This window comes from Macaca mulatta, chromosome 20, assembly GCF_049350105.2.
Source record: "Macaca mulatta isolate MMU2019108-1 chromosome 20, T2T-MMU8v2.0, whole genome shotgun sequence".
NCBI lineage: Eukaryota > Metazoa > Chordata > Mammalia > Primates > Cercopithecidae > Macaca > Macaca mulatta.
This window is the reverse complement of record NC_133425.1, coordinates 78,967,201-78,984,723: the sequence shown is the minus strand read 5'-3', so window position 1 is coordinate 78,984,723 and position 17,523 is coordinate 78,967,201. Positions and strand designations below refer to the sequence as shown.

At 38.6% G+C, this 17,523-nt stretch overlaps 1 protein-coding gene across 10 annotated transcripts in view; it reads right to left on the bottom strand.

Moving 5' to 3' along the window:
* The window catches only part of CDH13 (cadherin 13), a 1,167,676-nt gene that overhangs the window by 179,965 nt on the left and 970,188 nt on the right, over nt 1-17,523 (bottom strand). For all 10 annotated transcript variants that reach the window (XM_077984054.1, XM_077984047.1, XM_077984053.1 and 7 more), the window contains 1 exon segment: nt 13,436-13,576. In XM_077984054.1, the coding sequence (XP_077840180.1) occupies nt 13,436-13,576 (141 nt within the window).

Below are 17,523 nucleotides of genomic sequence, written 5' to 3'. Positions count from 1 at the left end.
CAAAAACATTCAGCTGCGTACCTGCTGTTTCCAGAGACTCTGATATTTGAACACTGGAAGATTTAGTTGATGATCTTGGTGCAGGAGAAGAAAGTAATGAACTCACCCCTTTCAAGTGAAGATAAATGTGAAATGAAGGTGGTGGTTTTGCAGCAAACCCCTCTTCAATTATGTGATGGGAAGTTGGGAATACAATTTGCAACAGATGATCTCTTAGAGTCCTTGGACAAAGTGTTGGTCAGGACAAGAAAGAACAGGAAGTGATGTAATCAGGAGTGATGGCACTGTTTACAGAGTTGGAAATTGCTGGTACCCATGCACTGAAATCACACTGTTCTCTTCTCTCCAAAAATTCCATTTCTTTACATATTGATATTCCCCACCATTCTGTACAAAATATGAGATAGAGATCCCAGTAGCATATATTTAGGTTTATTTAAAATCTCAGCCACATTGAAAACTGTCAGATATGTGATTTTACAGTATCAGGAAAAAAAACCCCTCAAATATATCACTATAATAGCTATAAAAGGCTTCATAGGAAGAGGGAGTCTAGACTATTTGGAAAAACATTTAATCATCTTCAAAGATTTATCTGTAGTTAAAATGTCTTGGACTCCACCCTCCAGAAAAGTCACCTGAGTCAGATAATTGAAATGTGTTCGATCTTCTAAGAAATATGTGGTTGACTTTCTGGATTAATCTCTTTGGAGCAAGCAGAATGTGTAATCATGTGGTCAGTGTTTAGACACAGGTGCATCTGAAGTTAAAGAGCTCTTTTCCTAAAGGAAGTAAACGCTTATCCAAGTGGGAGGCTTTTGTTTGAAGCACTCAAATATATTGCGTGGAACCCTGGAGGACTGGATAAATATATTCACTTCACTGAGGCTTCCGGCAAAGGGTGGAAGCACAAAGGGGTATCTTCTAACTTCATATCTGGAGTCACCAAATTATCAAAAACAGATGAAAAGATCCCAAAGAGTTAAGGGAACTGTAGATATTCATGTCAAGTCAAATGAAGAATCAGAAAGCCAAGTTCAGCTTTCTTGGATTTAGAGTCCCTTCTTGCTTATTGATATCAAGTAGGAGACACTTCAAACGTTTTAAACTTTTACTGAAATAAGTTGATTTTGAAGCACATGGGATGAGATGGGGTGGGTACTGTTAAACCATTTAATTATATCTCTCCACATTTAAAATAAAAATATTCTGCTTTCTGCCACAGGAATTATATCTACACCATGTCTACTGCTATTGTCCTGATACTCCAGATTAAAAAGCTAATCCAGATTTTTTTTCTGTCTTTATGATGATTGGGGCAAGCTTCTTCTAGATCAACCCTCACATCTAGAACAACCAGGATATGGATTTAATATAAAACTCCCCACTTATTTGAATGTGCTGAAGAGCTGGCAAGGCAGCCAATACTTGAGAGTCCAGGATCCCGGAGAGAAGGAAAATTCCCTGAAGCAAGGCCAATATTCCACAGAACTTTTACCTTGAAGGCATTTCCCAGAGTGAGGGCAGAGGAACAGGAGGCTAAGCATCTGAGCAGAAGGTGCTGTCTAAGAGGCCAGAGGGCCAAGGAGAGCTTTCAGCAGAGACAAGGGACTGAGAAGTGAAATGCAAGGTGGCCAAAGTGGAGGAGCCCTGGAAGCATAATAGACTTTCAGTTAGGACGCCAGGAAAGCTGCACCCGAGGAGAAGGGGACACTGGGAAGTAGACCCGCCCTTGAAAAAGCCTGAGTCCCACCACGAACCAACTCCATGTCAGACTGACTTAAAGTCATCCTCTCCTACTCTTGTCTGTTTTCAGAAAGCAAAAGGGAATCCTCTCTGGGGGAACCATCAGCTAGAGTCTCAACTAATCTCTAAACATTTTCATATAAGTTGCCCAAAATTAAATTGAAAAATTCCTAGGTATGCCAGGGGACTCGAACAAAGGACCACAAACCAAGAGAAAAGGACTGATAATAGAAAAAGACTCAGAAGCATCTATTAATGGATGCTGGAGTTAGCAGACATTGAATTGTAAATAATTTGACTAAAAAATTCATGAAAATAGGTAAAACATAGAATTTCAGCAGATAATTTTATTCTAAAAATGGAATGGAAAATACACAATTTAAAATATAATGAGTGTATTTATTGATTTATTAATTTTTAATTTTTTTTTTTTTGAGGTGGAATCTCGCTCTGTCATCCAGGCTGGAGTGCAGTGGCATGATCTCAGCTCAATGCAACCTCTGCCTCCCAAGTTCAAGTGATTCTCATGCTTCAGCCTCCCAGGTAGCTGGGACTACTGGTGGGTACCACCATGCCTGGCTATTTTTTGTATTTATTTAGTAGAGATGGGGTTTCACCATGTTGATCAGGCTGGTCTTGAACTCCTGACCTCAAATGATCTGCCTGCCAGTCTCCCAAAGTGCTGGGATTACAGGTGTGAACCACCGTGCCTGGCCAGAGTGTAATTAATAAATGGGCACATTAGATTAGACAGAGCAGAAGAGAGGATAGGTGAACTTAAAAATAGGTCAACAGAAACACAGAAAGTCTATATATATGTTTATGTGTGAGTATGTATGTTTGTATATGTATGTGTGCATATATACACAAACACATATATACACACACGTATATGTGTGTATAGATACACAAACACACATATACACACATACACAAACACATTCATATGTAAGAGTCCCAGTGAAGAAAAAATTAGTCAGAAGAAATATTCGAAGAGTTGGGTTTATGAATTGAGATACTTAAGGAACAAGTATAATTAATACAAATTAAACCACAATTCAGCATGTCACTGTTAAACTGCTGAAAAGTAAAGACAAAGAATGATTTTGAAAGCAGCCAGAGAAAAGAGACACGTTTCTTTCAATGGAGTTAAAAGCAACATTGACAGCTGACCTTTTGACAAACATGATAGATGTCAGAAGACAATGAAATGTTACCTCTGAAGTGCTCTAAGAAAATAACTGGCAACCAAGATTTTACCTCCGGTGAAAATATTCTTCAAAAATTCTGGCAAAAAAGACATTTTTAGACAAACAATATATGAGATAACTTATTACCAGCAGACTTGCAGTATTTTTAAAATGAAAGGAATTTTTTAATCAGAGGGAAAATTGCTCCATGTGGAAGCAGAGAAATAGGGAGAAATAAATAATAATACAAAGGGTAAATAAGTAGAAAAACATACATTGATGCAGACTTAAAACATGACAACAATATCTCAAAAGGTAGAAGGATGATAAAAGGAGTTCACATTTTCTAAAGTCCTTGCATTACCCAGCAAGTGCCAAAAATTCTACTTGATGTTATATTCTATAAGTTGAGAATATATATTGTAATTTCTCAGAATCTACTACAAGAATATGAAAATAAAGTATAACTAATAAGTTATTAGAGTTGAATATGAAATTATAAAAAATATCAAAGTAAATTAGAAAAAGGTAAGAGATAAGAGGAAAAGAAATTTGTCAAAAAGGAACAAATAGAAAACAAATACTTAGACTGGCAGATTTAAACCTGAATATGTTGTACTTGCATTAAATGTAAATGGGCAAAATAATTCAAGTAAGAGTAGCATTATCAGAATTGATTTAAAAAAATCAAAGCCCCATACACCACCTAGAAGAGACACAGTCTAAATATAAGATTACAGAAAATCAGAAAGAAAAAATTGACACAAAGAAATATACCACGATGACACTGACTGAAAGGTAAGATAATTATTCTAATATGAGATGAGGTAAATGTTAAAGCAGAAAGCATTTGCAAAGATAGAGAGGTATGTTTCATCATGATAAAGAGTCAGTACATTAGGAAGATACAAAAATTTTAAATTTGTATGCACCTAATAAGACGGCCTCAAATTAATTTTTTAAAATTTAATAGGACTAACAGGAGAAATAGTTATATCTAAAATTATAGATATATCTACTCTTTCAGTAACTGATACAATAAGTAGATTAATAAAACATATATAGAAGGTTTGAATGACAAAATTATAAACCTTAACCTAATTCATGTATATAGAACACTATACTAAACAGCTACAGAATTAACATTATTTTAAAGCGTTCATGGGCCATCTATCAAAATTGATTACATATGGAGTTGTAAAGCAAGCATTAACAAATGTCAAAGGACTGTAATCATATACAGGATGCTTTCTAACCACTGTAGAATGAAGCTAGAAATTAATGGCAAAGAATAAAAAAATCTCCCAAATATGTCACATTCAGCAATATAGTTATAGAAAACCACAAGTCACAAAAGTGACCCAGGACAATTCAAAAATATTTTTGACCTGAATGATAATGAAAATACATTATAGCACATATTGTGGAATGCAACTATAGTCATGCTTAAGGGAAAATTTATATAGTCTTAAATCCATACATTAGAAAAAAAGACTGAAAATCAATGATTTAAGTATCATTTTTAGGGGTTTGAAAAATAAATAGCAAAAGATACCAAATAAATAGAAGGAAAGAAAGAAACACTCAATACAGAAAAATCCACAAAATGAAAAATAGTTTCTTTGAAAAGATAAATAAAATTGATAGAATGACTGCATGGCAAGACCAACCAAGAAAAATAGAGAAAAAGGATGAAATGGACAAATTCCTGGAAAAACACAAGCTAGCAAATTGAAATATAAATTGTTTCATATCCATCAATGAAATTAAGCCTTTGGGGTAGGCAAAAATGGGGCACAGATGACATTAACCATCAATCAATATTGGAATTCATTAAAATTGGGACTCCACCTTCATTAAGAGAGTGAAGAGGCAAGCCAGAGTGTAAAAAAAATGTGCAACATGTATATAAAACTCAAAGACTCACATCGAGAATAAAGATAAACACGTCGATAAGAGAAAGACTAATAACCCAACTTAAAAAATGGCTGAAAGACTTGAACAGGTATTACCCAAAAGTAGAATCCCAACAGCCAGTGGATGGATGAAAGATGGCCAACGTCATTAGTCACCAGAGAAATACAAATTAAAGCCTCAGTGAAATGTCACTACATACACATTGGAAAGGCTACAAATAATAATAAACCAAAAAACCAATACAACCAAATATTAGGGAAAATATATAGCAGTCAAGATTCTCATTGAGTGTTCTGTTGTAAACTGGAGTAACTACTCCGGTGGAATTAACTGAAGCTGAATTAGCAATTTCACCTGTAGATATACCCCAAACAGAAACACATACATGCATTCAAATATGCACCAAAAGACACATTCAAGAATGCTTATTCCACTATTACCCAAATTATCCCCAAGCTGGAAATAACCCAAATGTCCACACGTACTAGGATGGAAGAGTAAACCAAAACATATTTGTATGGTAATGAACATGAATAGATTATGGCTATGTGCAACAATATAGATACATCTCACAAAAGTTATTCACAAGAGTCCACCCTGTAATTATTTATATAAATATAAAAATAGGAAAAAATTAGTTGATAGTGAAAGAAGTCAGGAGAGGAGCTGTGTTACTACTGAGTAGGTGGTGGGACTAGCAGGAACTCTAGGAAGCTTTTGAGTTGCTGATCATATTCTGTGTCTTGATTTGGGTTTTGTGTTTAATCTGTTGAGAATTATATCACTCGGGATTTGTGTACTTTTTTCATATGAAAGTTACATAATAAAAAGAAGTTGATAAATCTTGAATAAGCCATATTAACTGCAATTTAGGAAGGCATTTTGAAATGTTTCAATAAAACAACTGAGGAATTACAGATTACTAATTTGAAGTGATATTATGGGTATTTTTTTATTCTAGCTATTTAGGATGAGAAAATGCAGATAAAGACTTAATGACTTGTACATGAATGTTCACAGCAGCGTTATTCACAATGGCCAAAAACTGAAACTGCCTAAATGTCTCTTGATGGATGAATGGATAAAATGTGGCATAACCATGGAATGGAGTATTATTCAGCCACACAAAGAAATGAAGTACTGAGACACACTAAAACGTGGGCAGACCATGAAGACATAACACTAAGTGAAATAAGCCAGTAACGAAGGACCACGTATTGCATGATTCCACTCATATGAAATGTCCAGAATAAACTAATGCATAGAGGCTGACAGTGGATCAGTGGTTGCGGGGTGGGGGAATGGGCAATGGGGAGTAACTGCTCATGGATTCGAGTTTCTTTTTGGGATGATGAAAATATTCTAAAATTAGACAGTAATGATAATTCTACAACTCTGTGAATATAATGAAAACCAATGAATTGTACATTTTAAAAGTGTGAACTTTATGGTATGTGAGTTATATCTCAATAAAGCTGTTATTAAAAAACGTGAATGGACTATAAGCAAAAGTGATAAAGTTAAACAATGAAATAAATAGGTATCCTGACATCATTCTGCCTTAAATAATTTATTAACAGGAAAAGGCAAATTTCTAACACAAGAAATAAAATAGCTTCTTGATTGTTTCATAAAGCCACCAATGAAGAAGCATGAATCATAATGAATACATTGGAAAAAGATGTAAATTCTTGCTGATTTGACCTGCCATGCTTGCATCAACAAAGATAACATAAAACTCATAATATGCCCCACACAAGGGTGTGGATGACAACTTAGCTAATACGTGTCATTGATTTAAAGATTAGTTTTTACATAAGAACACTGGAGATTGCATAGCTCCGGGATGCCCAATCTTTTGGCTTCCCTGGACCATATTGGAAGAAGAACTGTCTTGGGTCACATGTAAAATACACTAATGATAGCTGATGAACTAAAAAGCATCTCAAAATGTCTTAAGAAAGTTTACGAATTTGTGTTGGGCCACATTCAAAGCCATCCTCAGCTGCATGCCGCCAGCTCACAGGCCGTGAGTTGAACAAGTTTGGCATAGCTCGTATATATGACAGAAACGTCCTTAAATTTGATGATAATCTTCAAAATGTGCACAAGTTTTCCAATACTAAAATGTGTTGTGAAAGCAAAAACAAAAAAAAAGTTTCTAAACTCTTGATGACACAGAGAAAATTTCTATCAACCCTGCTAGAAGAAAGCCTATACCTTTAGTTCTTATATTTCTATAGACAATGATCTTACATAATTGTTATATGAATAAGTGACCATAGAGTTTGCAGTGAGACAGGGAAGAGAAAAACTACTACAGGTTGTATTAGGCAGTTAATTAAGTCAATATGTTAATTAAAAATGCTAATACTGGCTGGGCACAGTGGTTCAAGCCTTTAATCCCAGCACTTTGGGAAGCTTAGATGGGTGGATTGCTTGGGCCCAGTAGTTTAAGACCAGCCCAAGCAACATGGCAGAACCTCTCCTCTACAACAACACCAAAAAAACAAAAAAACAAAAAAACAAAAATTAGCCAGACATGGTGGTGTATGCCTGAAGTCCCAGCTAACTGAGGCGGGAGGATTGACTGAGCCCAGGAGGTCGAGGCTGCAGTGAGCCATGACTGTGATTGTGCTACTGCACTCCAGCCTGGGTGACAGGATGAGAACCTGTCTCAAAAAAAGAAAAAATGCTAATATCCCACAGCAAAAGAAGATACTTGAGGCACCATGTATTCTTTAAGACTCCACACTGACTTTTGGAAATTGGAGCCTGGACTCCAGCATTCATTTGATAACCTGATGAGAATTTCTGCCTGTGGCTCAGTTGCAGCTTGACAGCTCCTAACTCCTACCATTTACCTTTGTCCCTTTGTGAAAACTGGAGCATTCGCCCATCTCTCATTTTCCACCTGGAGGACAGGATCTTACAATTTTTATGTCATTTTTATTATAGGTATGATAATGTTATAGCTCAAACACCAAAACATTTACCTTAGAAATAACTCATTGAATTGCCAAAAAGTCCTAAATTATTAAATCTAAATGACCAATTGCCATTTTAAGGTACAACTGGAAAATGAAATTTGAAATTCTCTGTTTTTTTAAAATCTTATAATCACTTGCAAACACATTCTTTAAAAATTAGTAGGGAGTTTATTAATCCCCATGACCTGAGATTTATGTGAAAATATGAGTTATTCAATCAGTATTTGTTGGGCATCAACCATGTTTTAGCCACAAATCAGAAATCTTTTTTTTTTTTCCAATAACTTTAGAGACAAGAACGAAAAAGCCACAAATGGGGCTGCTGAAGGTTTCGTGTATATTTTAAAGTCTGCATTTGAAGAGTTTAACTAGATTTCCTCAGATCATTTCAAAATACTTATGTAAGAAGTTCAAAACTAACAGTTGAAGTCACATGTACAAGCTATTAGGAAAACTTAGAGAAAACTCTCCACAGAGAAAAACTAGTGTTTCCAACCTAAATTTGCATGAAAGTCAATGACTGAAAATTGATTTCATGTATAAGAGGCAATTTTAAGTACAATCTTAGTTCATCATATGCAGTGACGCTGTTCTGAAGTTAAAATTATCTTCAGGAAGCGTTCAGCAAATGCTCTGTTATTGAGTGCCTGCATACAACAGAGAATAGGAGAGATGTGGCCGTTGCTTCTCAGAAAGTGTATAGTCATTGTAAACGAACACAAGAGGACTAAATAAACGAACTTACTTTCTTTTTTCTTTTCTTTTGTTTTTGAGACTGAGTCTTGCTTTGTCACCAGGCTGGAGTGCACTGGCGTGATCTCAGCTCACTGCAACCTCCGACTCCCTGGTTTAAGCAATTCTCCTGCCTACATCTCCCAAGTAGCTCGGATTACAGGCACGTGCCACCACGCTCAGCTAATCTTTTTGTATTTTTAGTAGAGATGGGGTTTCACCATGTTGGTCTGGTTGGTCTCGAACTCCTAACCTCGGGTGATCTGCCTGCCTCGGCCCGCCTCGGCCTCCCAAAGTGCTGGGATTACAGAGCCACCATGTCTGGCCGAGCTTACTTTGCAATAAGAATTTACTTTGAAAAGTAACCTTTAAAGTATCACCTTCCTTAAACAAACACTATAAATGCAGCATGTGAAGTGAAGACAGCTGTAGTTATTTCTCAGCCTCCCTTACAGGTAAGGGAGGCTAAGGAGAAGCAAGCCGAAGTCACTTGGTCTTCTGGGGGAGTTTTCAAGTGACATTCACTCAGGTGGCAGGTCCTCCTTTGTTCTTCCCATTCCCTGCTTCTTACTTCCTGTTACTGGCTATTACACCTGGTGCTGCAGTGACCCTATTGTACCACAAGGCAGCCGTGAGGGAGGCAGAGCTGAAGGCTAATGGGAACCTGGGAAATTGATATCATGACATCACCAAACTGGCCTGGGTCTGTCTCCCTGCAAACTTTTTTTTTTGAAACAGGGTCTCATTCTGTCACCCAGGCTGGAGCGCAGTTATGTGATCATGACTCACTGCTGCCTTGACCTACCAGGCTCAAACGATCCTCCTACTGCAGCCTCTCAGGTAGCTGGGACTACAGGCACATGCCACCATGCCTGGATAATTTTTGTATTTTTTTTTGTAGCAACAGAGTTTCACCATGTTTCCCAGGCTGGGCTTGAACTTCTGGGCTCAAGCAATCCTCCCACTTCCGCCTCCTGAAGTGTTGGGATTATAGACATCAGCAACCATGCCCAGCCTTCCTTTCCAAACTTTTAAGTAAGAGAAACTATACCTCTAACTTGTTCAACAGTGTTATTTCCAGGCTCTATTATTTGTGATCAATCATAACTCCTCTTTTATATAGATTTCAAAAATAGATAAAAAGATGTACCTCTCTGGAGAGGGAAAGTCATGTAAGGTAGAATTTAAAAACCCTATATGTTCCCCAAAACCATGTATTCTTATGAACTTAGAAATGTCCTAAGATATGAAAAAATTTACATAGGACAATATCTTCTTGAGAGCTTTCTGGACATCCTCAACTCCAAATGATCACCATTTCTATTTTGGAATGACTAAACCTTGATTTTCATCTCTAAAATTTGTTTCAACTTCAAGATTGTAAGCCCCATGTTTCCTCTCTGTTTCTAGGGCATCCTGTTTTTCTGCCTCTTCCATATCCTAGAGGCTGCTGCATCTGAGCCGGTCCTCATTAGAAGCTCTCCTCTCCCCAGCAGGTTTCTCTTGGTCTCTCTTGCTTTTGTCCCCAGCCCTGATCTCATAATGGTGCATTTTACAGATTCTGCCACCTCTCCAGCAGAATTGCTTCTCCCCTTAAACTCTAGGGTCCTAACCATGTATTTTGAAGTGCTTGAGCAGAATCATAGATCACTTTAAAGGAAAATAGTAGCCTTTCAACCTGGAGGGGAGGTGGCCCTTTGGATAAGAATGTCATTTGGCCTCTGACATTTTGGAAACATCGTTGTCATCATAATATCTTTCTCATCACAACCTTTCTCTCCATCACGGCCTTCCTCCCACCATCCTCATCAGCAGTGTCATCACCACTGTCCTCATCTCTATACTTTAGAGAATACTGGGCGACAGATACTATCTAGGTGCTTTTAGTGAATAGCTCATTCACAATGACCTAATGAGGCAGGCTCTGTGATCAGCCCATTAACAGGTGAAGAGACTGGGATGTAGAGCAGTTAACATGCTCACACCACATGGCGGTCAGTGGGATGTGAACCCAGTCTGGCTCCAGCGCCCCCTCCTTACTTCTCAATCACACTACCTACAGCAGTGTTGCTATCCAAAGTGTAGGAATCCCTTTCAACGGCAAAGAACATCAGCCTTTCAGGAACATGACAGAAAGTTTAACCACGAATTTAATTTATCAAACATTGGGCAAAGACTCCTTTGGGACATTTAATATCCAAATGAGAGTCTAGTGTACTTGTTATCACTTCTTTTCATCTGATTATTTATCTCTCTTTATGAATTTAGGTATCAGCTCTGCCATTTGGGAACCGCAAGCTCATTGTCTAATGTCCATTGGAAGAAAATTTTTGTGTTTCTGCCAGTATTCACAGGCGGATACATTTTCCTTATGCTACTCAGTGTCTCTTTTTTTCAAAATTTATTTTTTAAGATTGACAGACAACATTGTATGCTTTTAGTATTTACAATATGATATTTTGAAATTAATATGATATTGTGGAATGCTGGCTAACCTTTAAAGTCCATGTTAAATTATTCCTTGGATTCAGTGACATTACAAACAACAGTCTCTCATTCACAGTGTTTAGTCCATAACTGAGCACACATTTCTTTTCTTCCTAAGTCACAGGAACCAAATTCAGAGTGGCACTGAAGTAACTAATTAATCTCACACAGTTGGTAACACAGATTCATCTTCATATTTTGGGTTGGGGTTATCCTATTTTTGTTCTCATTGTTATGTTTATATTGAATATTACAAGGTGCTTTGTGTTTTTATTTTGAAATAGGTTGAAAAGAAATTCTAAAGATAAACAAAAATCCCCCAATGAACAGTCCATGAAACACCAGCTCAATAAGCCATATGAGGTGGCCTAGAAATAAAAGTTTCCAGGCCAAAGAAGAATGAGAAACCCATAGACCATACCTAACCCTGTTAGAGAAACACAAAGCATTTTAAAGCTAATCAGAAATCCTGCAGTTAAATAAATCATTTAAAAGTAATCAATTCAGTGTTTCCCACATCTATTTGACCCTGAAGTATATTTTTTTCATTCCTATCCCCACGCCGGTGGTGTAATTTGTGGGACTAATTTCTTGGAAGTGAATTAGAATTGTTTGGAACTAATTAGAACTGGTGTTCTTGAAATACCGGTTTGGAACCATGGCAAGACTGAGCAGTCTGTATTAGCAGCTAGAGGAACCCTGCCATGGGAAGTCAGAGAATGGAGCAGATCTAGTTCTGTGGACTTTGCTGTTTTGAGGTTGGAAGCCTGAGTGCCCAAGACACCAGAGGGAGAAAGGGGGACATCTACCTCCTGAGTGAGCCATGCAGGGCTGCTGAGGTGAAGAGTCTGGTATGGCTTGGTTCTGTGTCCCCACACAAATCTCATGTTGAATTGCAATTCCCAGTGTTATTGTTGGGGCTTGGTGGGAGGTGACTGGATCATGGGAGTGGTTTCTAATGGTTTAGCACCACCCTCCTCATGCTGTCTCATGATGAAATTCTCATGGATCTGGTTGTTAAAAGTGTGTGGCACCTTCCCCTTTGCTCTCTCTCTCCTACTCCTCCATGTGAAGATGTGCTGGCTTCCTCTTTTGCCTTCTGCCATGATCGAATGTTTCCTGAGGCCTCCCCAGCCGTGCTCCCTCTACAGCCTGCAGAATCATGAGCCAATTAAACCTCTTTTCTTTGTAAATTACCCAGTCTCAGGTAGTGCTTCACAGCAGTGTGAGAATGAACTAATATAGAGGCCACTGGGGAACTCGGAGGTTGAAAGGATCTACCTGTCTCAAGCCACCCCAGGTAGCCTTGAGATTCCTCCAGAGAGGGTTGGGGCAATTGCAGGTCCCTATATAGTTTTTTTTTTCTCCGAACACCATGGAGGTTGGAAGCATTGATGGCAGATGAGGAAAGCACAGCACCACAGTTAGGAGTACAGTTTTGAATCACAGGAACTTGGTTCACTTCCTGTTTCTGCCACTTTTTCTGTCCATGACCTTGGAGCTTGTTCTCTAGATTCTCTGAGCATCACAGTAAGCTCATTTGTAAAATGGCAAAGCCAGGCTCACACAGTCAAATGAGGCAACACATCTCAGATGGAGACACCATGGTGGATACAGGAAAGACTCTGCAAAAGTCAGGGGCCATCGTACCTATTCCATATTCTTCACTTGGTCAGTAAGAAGGGCATCAAATCCATGCTCTGGCCCTGGCCCCTAAAAAAGCCATGATCTTACCACATTTCCATCAGATGCATAGTGCAAACAGTTTCCTGGTTTGGGTACAAATTTAGTAACTGAATGTGATCTTGTGCCCTTCCCTGAACATCGCTCCCTTGGAATAAATGGAAACAACAACCATGATCCATAATCATAAAAGCACGGGGACTGAGAATAAATAATGGCTCTCCTAGACCAGCTAACTGTTGTTATTTATAAGCTCCTGGGCCACATTGTTATTGACTAGGAAATCTGCTTTACCTCCTTGCTGCTGTTCCGTCTGGCCTCTCAATCTGCACTTGCTGGAAAAAAATAGTTATTGTTATGCTAAAATCACAATGGGACTCTCATAACTCACTGCTAAATAACACCAATAAAACTATGAAAATGGCACTTGGGCATTAAAAGTTATTTTCTTATGGACTTTAACAAGATTCAGTGCTTTTGTTCTCACTGTGCTCTGGTATTTTAGCCTCACACACATACACAAAATAAAAATGTGAGAAAGAATTCCAGCAAAACACCATGGCCTCTCCCACAAAGGAGTATTTTGATTTTGAAAGCGGAGCCAGCGGGAGCTGTGGTACATGAATTAACATCAATCAGTAATCATAGCTGTGACCACAATGGTGGTTGGTGTTTGGCACAGGGGTTTACCTCTTTCTTGGTGAATTTTGGTGAGTGATCATTTTTGTCATCGATCATGATCGTGGCTGTGGCCGTGCCTGTTAATCCAACATCCAGTCCAGCCATATCTTGAGCCTCGATGATCAGTTCATACTTGGGATTTTCCAGAGTCTACAAAGCACAAGCACAAAGAAAGAATATGACATTTAGATTTGGGTTACTGTTTTGGAAAGGTGGCAAGCATGTTGTTGGAGCTGTCACTCCCCCTCCTCCATCTAGGGTAGGCATCTTTAAGCAGTGATAACATTTTTACCTATTGTGTATAAATGTGCCTTTGGAATCTCTCTAAAGACCATCACTATTCAAAGGTTGGAGTTTGCCATGGGGACAGAATATATTATATTTATGATTCTTTTTTAGGGAGATATTTGATATATCACAGAATGTTCCATTCCCTGGGTTTGCGTATACATCGTCCTTTTTTTTTTTTCTTTTTTCTGAGATGGAGTCTTGCTCTACAGTGCAATGGTGTGATCTGGGCTCACTGCCACCTCCGCCACCCAGGTTCAAGCGATTCTCCTGCCTCAGCCTGCTGAGTAGCTGGGATTACAGGCGCCCGCCACCATGCCCAGCTAATTTTTATATTTTTAGTAGGGACGGGGTATCACCATGTTGGTCAGGCTGGTCTCAAACTCCTGACCTCGTGATCCGCCCGCCTCAGCCTCCCAAAGTGCTGGGATTACAGGTGTGAGCCATCAAGCCTGGCCCCTACGTTGTCCTTTAATATTCACATCCATATCTGTTATTTCAGAGACCTCAGGAAGCTGATCAGAAATGAGGCTACCTTTGATGATGAGCTTAGGACAAAGATGGCAGCTTTAGGAACTTGCATTTACTGAAAATCTGATGAGGCAAGCATTGCATTACTGCACTTTACAGAAATCCTTGTTAATCTTTTCAACAAGCAGCTCAACTTGCAACAATCATTCCCATTTTACAGATGGGGAAAAAAACCCCTGAGGTTTAAAGTCACTTGTATCACACTTCTTTCAGGTATTTTTTGTTGCACAGGCTGTTAAATTTGGAATATGCATTTAATCCAATAATGATTTGATACATTTAACACAAGCAATATTGCACTATTCTCTCTCTTTACATATGTGTTTTTCATCTGAATATTTGACAAAGATTTGGCTATCATGTTTATATAGTCAAAACAACTAACCAAATAGCCCTGATCCTAAGATGAAGAAGAGTGCAGCCATTGGTAAATAACAGCCCCTACATTTAAATTGTATTCGGTAGTAGGTTGCTGCTTGAACCGGTCCACAAGCATACCATTTGTCTGGTAAGGCAGCACCCCACATTTCTTTTGGGGACCTATCCTTTACTTATTCTCTGCTCAGGCGGTTTGTGTTGGGATTAGCTTTCTCTATCTCCTACCCATTGAACTTTCGGAATGAGTCCTAATTAGGAGAAGCCAGTCAGTGCATCTTATTCCAGTGATATAATGATAAGTCCATGCCCCATGTTTGACAGTTAGGCGAAGGAAGTTCTGTTTCCCTGTGGTGTGGACCTGGAAGCATTTAGCAGGGGGAGCTAGAGGAGTCATCTTATGACCACAGGAGGAGTAAGGCAGGAGAAGCCCCTGCATCCGAGAACAAAGGCAATATCCTAAGAGAATTAATTATACTTGAATCTCAGAAAAGAAATGATTCTTAGTGGTTGTACTGGAGCCACTTCATCACGCCACTCCTGAAGCTAGCCCCACCTGTGAACTTTTCAGCTAATGAAGGCAATAATTTTCCTTATTTGCTTAACCCACATTGGATAGATTTCTTAACCACTCACACAGAGAGTCCAAGTCGAACTACCTTCAGTAACAAAAATAATAGGTGTTTACAACTCACATAAATAGTCCTACCAGTATGACGGCTTCAAAAACAGCTGGTTATACCCACCAATAATTAAGAAATACCACAGGAAGCAAAGAACAGAAACGCAATGGAGGATGTCTAATTTTCTTCTAAAGTCCTAAGTTTACATAGTAAATTTCAATAGCTCAATGCTAGCTCTCTCATAAACTTTAAAGTATTTTGAAGTGCAGTTAGCTGTCTGCTCACGGGAACATTTTTCACCGGCTGTTCCTTTAACTTCTGAGTGGCTTCTGAGCTACTACTTTAAGGAGTACCGGTTCTGTTGGGTGGTTTGTTAAGACCCTCCACTTCAATTCATGGTGATGAGTGGGAAGTTAGTGTGCTCCTGTGACAGCTCTATGCCTCATGTTTTGGTTTCAATTCCAGCTCCCCCAGGATCGAAGGTCACAGAGTTCTCTGATTGCTGAGTGCAAGTGGAATTGACATGGTACCCAGTTTCAGTTCTGGCTGGGTCAGTCGGCACTGCTCTGTGAAGGTGCTTGAGATGCCATCTGCCCTGGTTCTGCCTGGTTCAAGAATTCTGGTAATTTTGCTCCTGGCTGGTTTCGTTGGCACCTCTCAGTATAGATGCTTGAAATCCCATCTATTCTCAAGCTGAAGCTGGAAAACTTGAGCCTAATGGAAGTGGCTTGCTGCTTGTCATCACTGACAAGCTGGATTGGATGCACTACTGGCCTTAATTTCTGCAGCTGGACCATAGGAAACCAGTAAATTGGTCACCTTTAAAATCTTTCCCGAGTGTCTCTGAACAGGTTAACCACTAGCCTGAACAGCACAGGTCTAATTTCTTGTATGACACTTCTACTTTTGTCATAAAATATTGTACTTATTTTTGAAAGCACACAATTACTCACATAAAAATTATGTGGATTCTCCTCCAATATTGAAGAGATTATGGTAAATATCATATTATTTTTCCCATATAATGTCATTTACCGACATAATTCCTAGATGTTAATTTAACAACATCTATATTGTTAACGATTGTTAACAACAATTGTTGTTATATTGACTATATTGTTAACAACAATATAATCATATGCATATTTTATAATTTACTTGTCTTCTATTTAGGCCTCTTGGTTATTTGCAGTTTTCAAAATGTTTACAATTTTAAATAACATTGCAATGAACAACTTTATTCACGAAGGCTTATATATATTTTGGCTATTTTTAAATTTTTTTGGTTTGTTTTTGACTGATAGATCCCAAGATGTAGAATTACTAGGATAAAGGTATGAATGTTTTCAGGCTTTTTACTCATATTTCAATATTTTTATCCAAGAGGATGTTACTAACTTTTATACCAGTCCTACGAGAATGTTTGGCTTTTGATCTCAGACAGGGCTGGTCTCTAAAGGACAGCTCCTGACATTGCCCAGTGAAGCAAATTGGGAGACTGGGTGAATCTACGATGGTGGCATAACAAGGAAATAAAGTCCTCATAGCATTCATTCTTCTCAACCTGCAGATTGCTGTGGGGACATGCTACAGGACTGCCTCAAGCACTCACTATAGCAGCAGTATGCTGCTTGGCTGTCCTGATACCCACTCTCTCTTCTTCTGGTACCTATGCTCTAATTCCCTTGGGCATCACCCCTTCCTCACCCTCAGTACAGGTACAGTTCAGGTGGGTGGGGCTGATCCCACTCCTGATCTAGGGATGGTCACGTCGTTCAGGTCTGGCCAATCAGGGCTTTCCATTCCTATCATCATGTGATGAAGACATAACCTAAGTGAGTCCACCCTGAGATTGAAATTCAATTCCAGGACATTGTTCTTGAGTTCTTTCAGAATGCTTAAGGAAAAGAAGTTCTCCTTCTGTTAAACTTGGAGGTGGTTAGGGCATCCATCTGGAGCTAGCAGTGGCCACCTGTAACCACACAAAGAAAGTCAACCTGAGAATGAAGGTAACACAGTCTAAGAGGTAGAGATGGAGTTTGCTGTTGTTTTTTTTTTAACATCATATGAGCCCCCTAGTTGTCATCCTTGAAGCCAGAATTTACTCCTTAGATTTTGCGAATTCTATGAGCTAATACATTTTGGCTTTCCTCAAGACACTTGATTCAGATGATCTGTAGTAGGAATAATGCAGTCTTGACTAATATTGCAACTATTGCAACGACACTATGATCAATTATCTGATTAGCAAGAAAGCATAGGAGCTATTACATCATACAA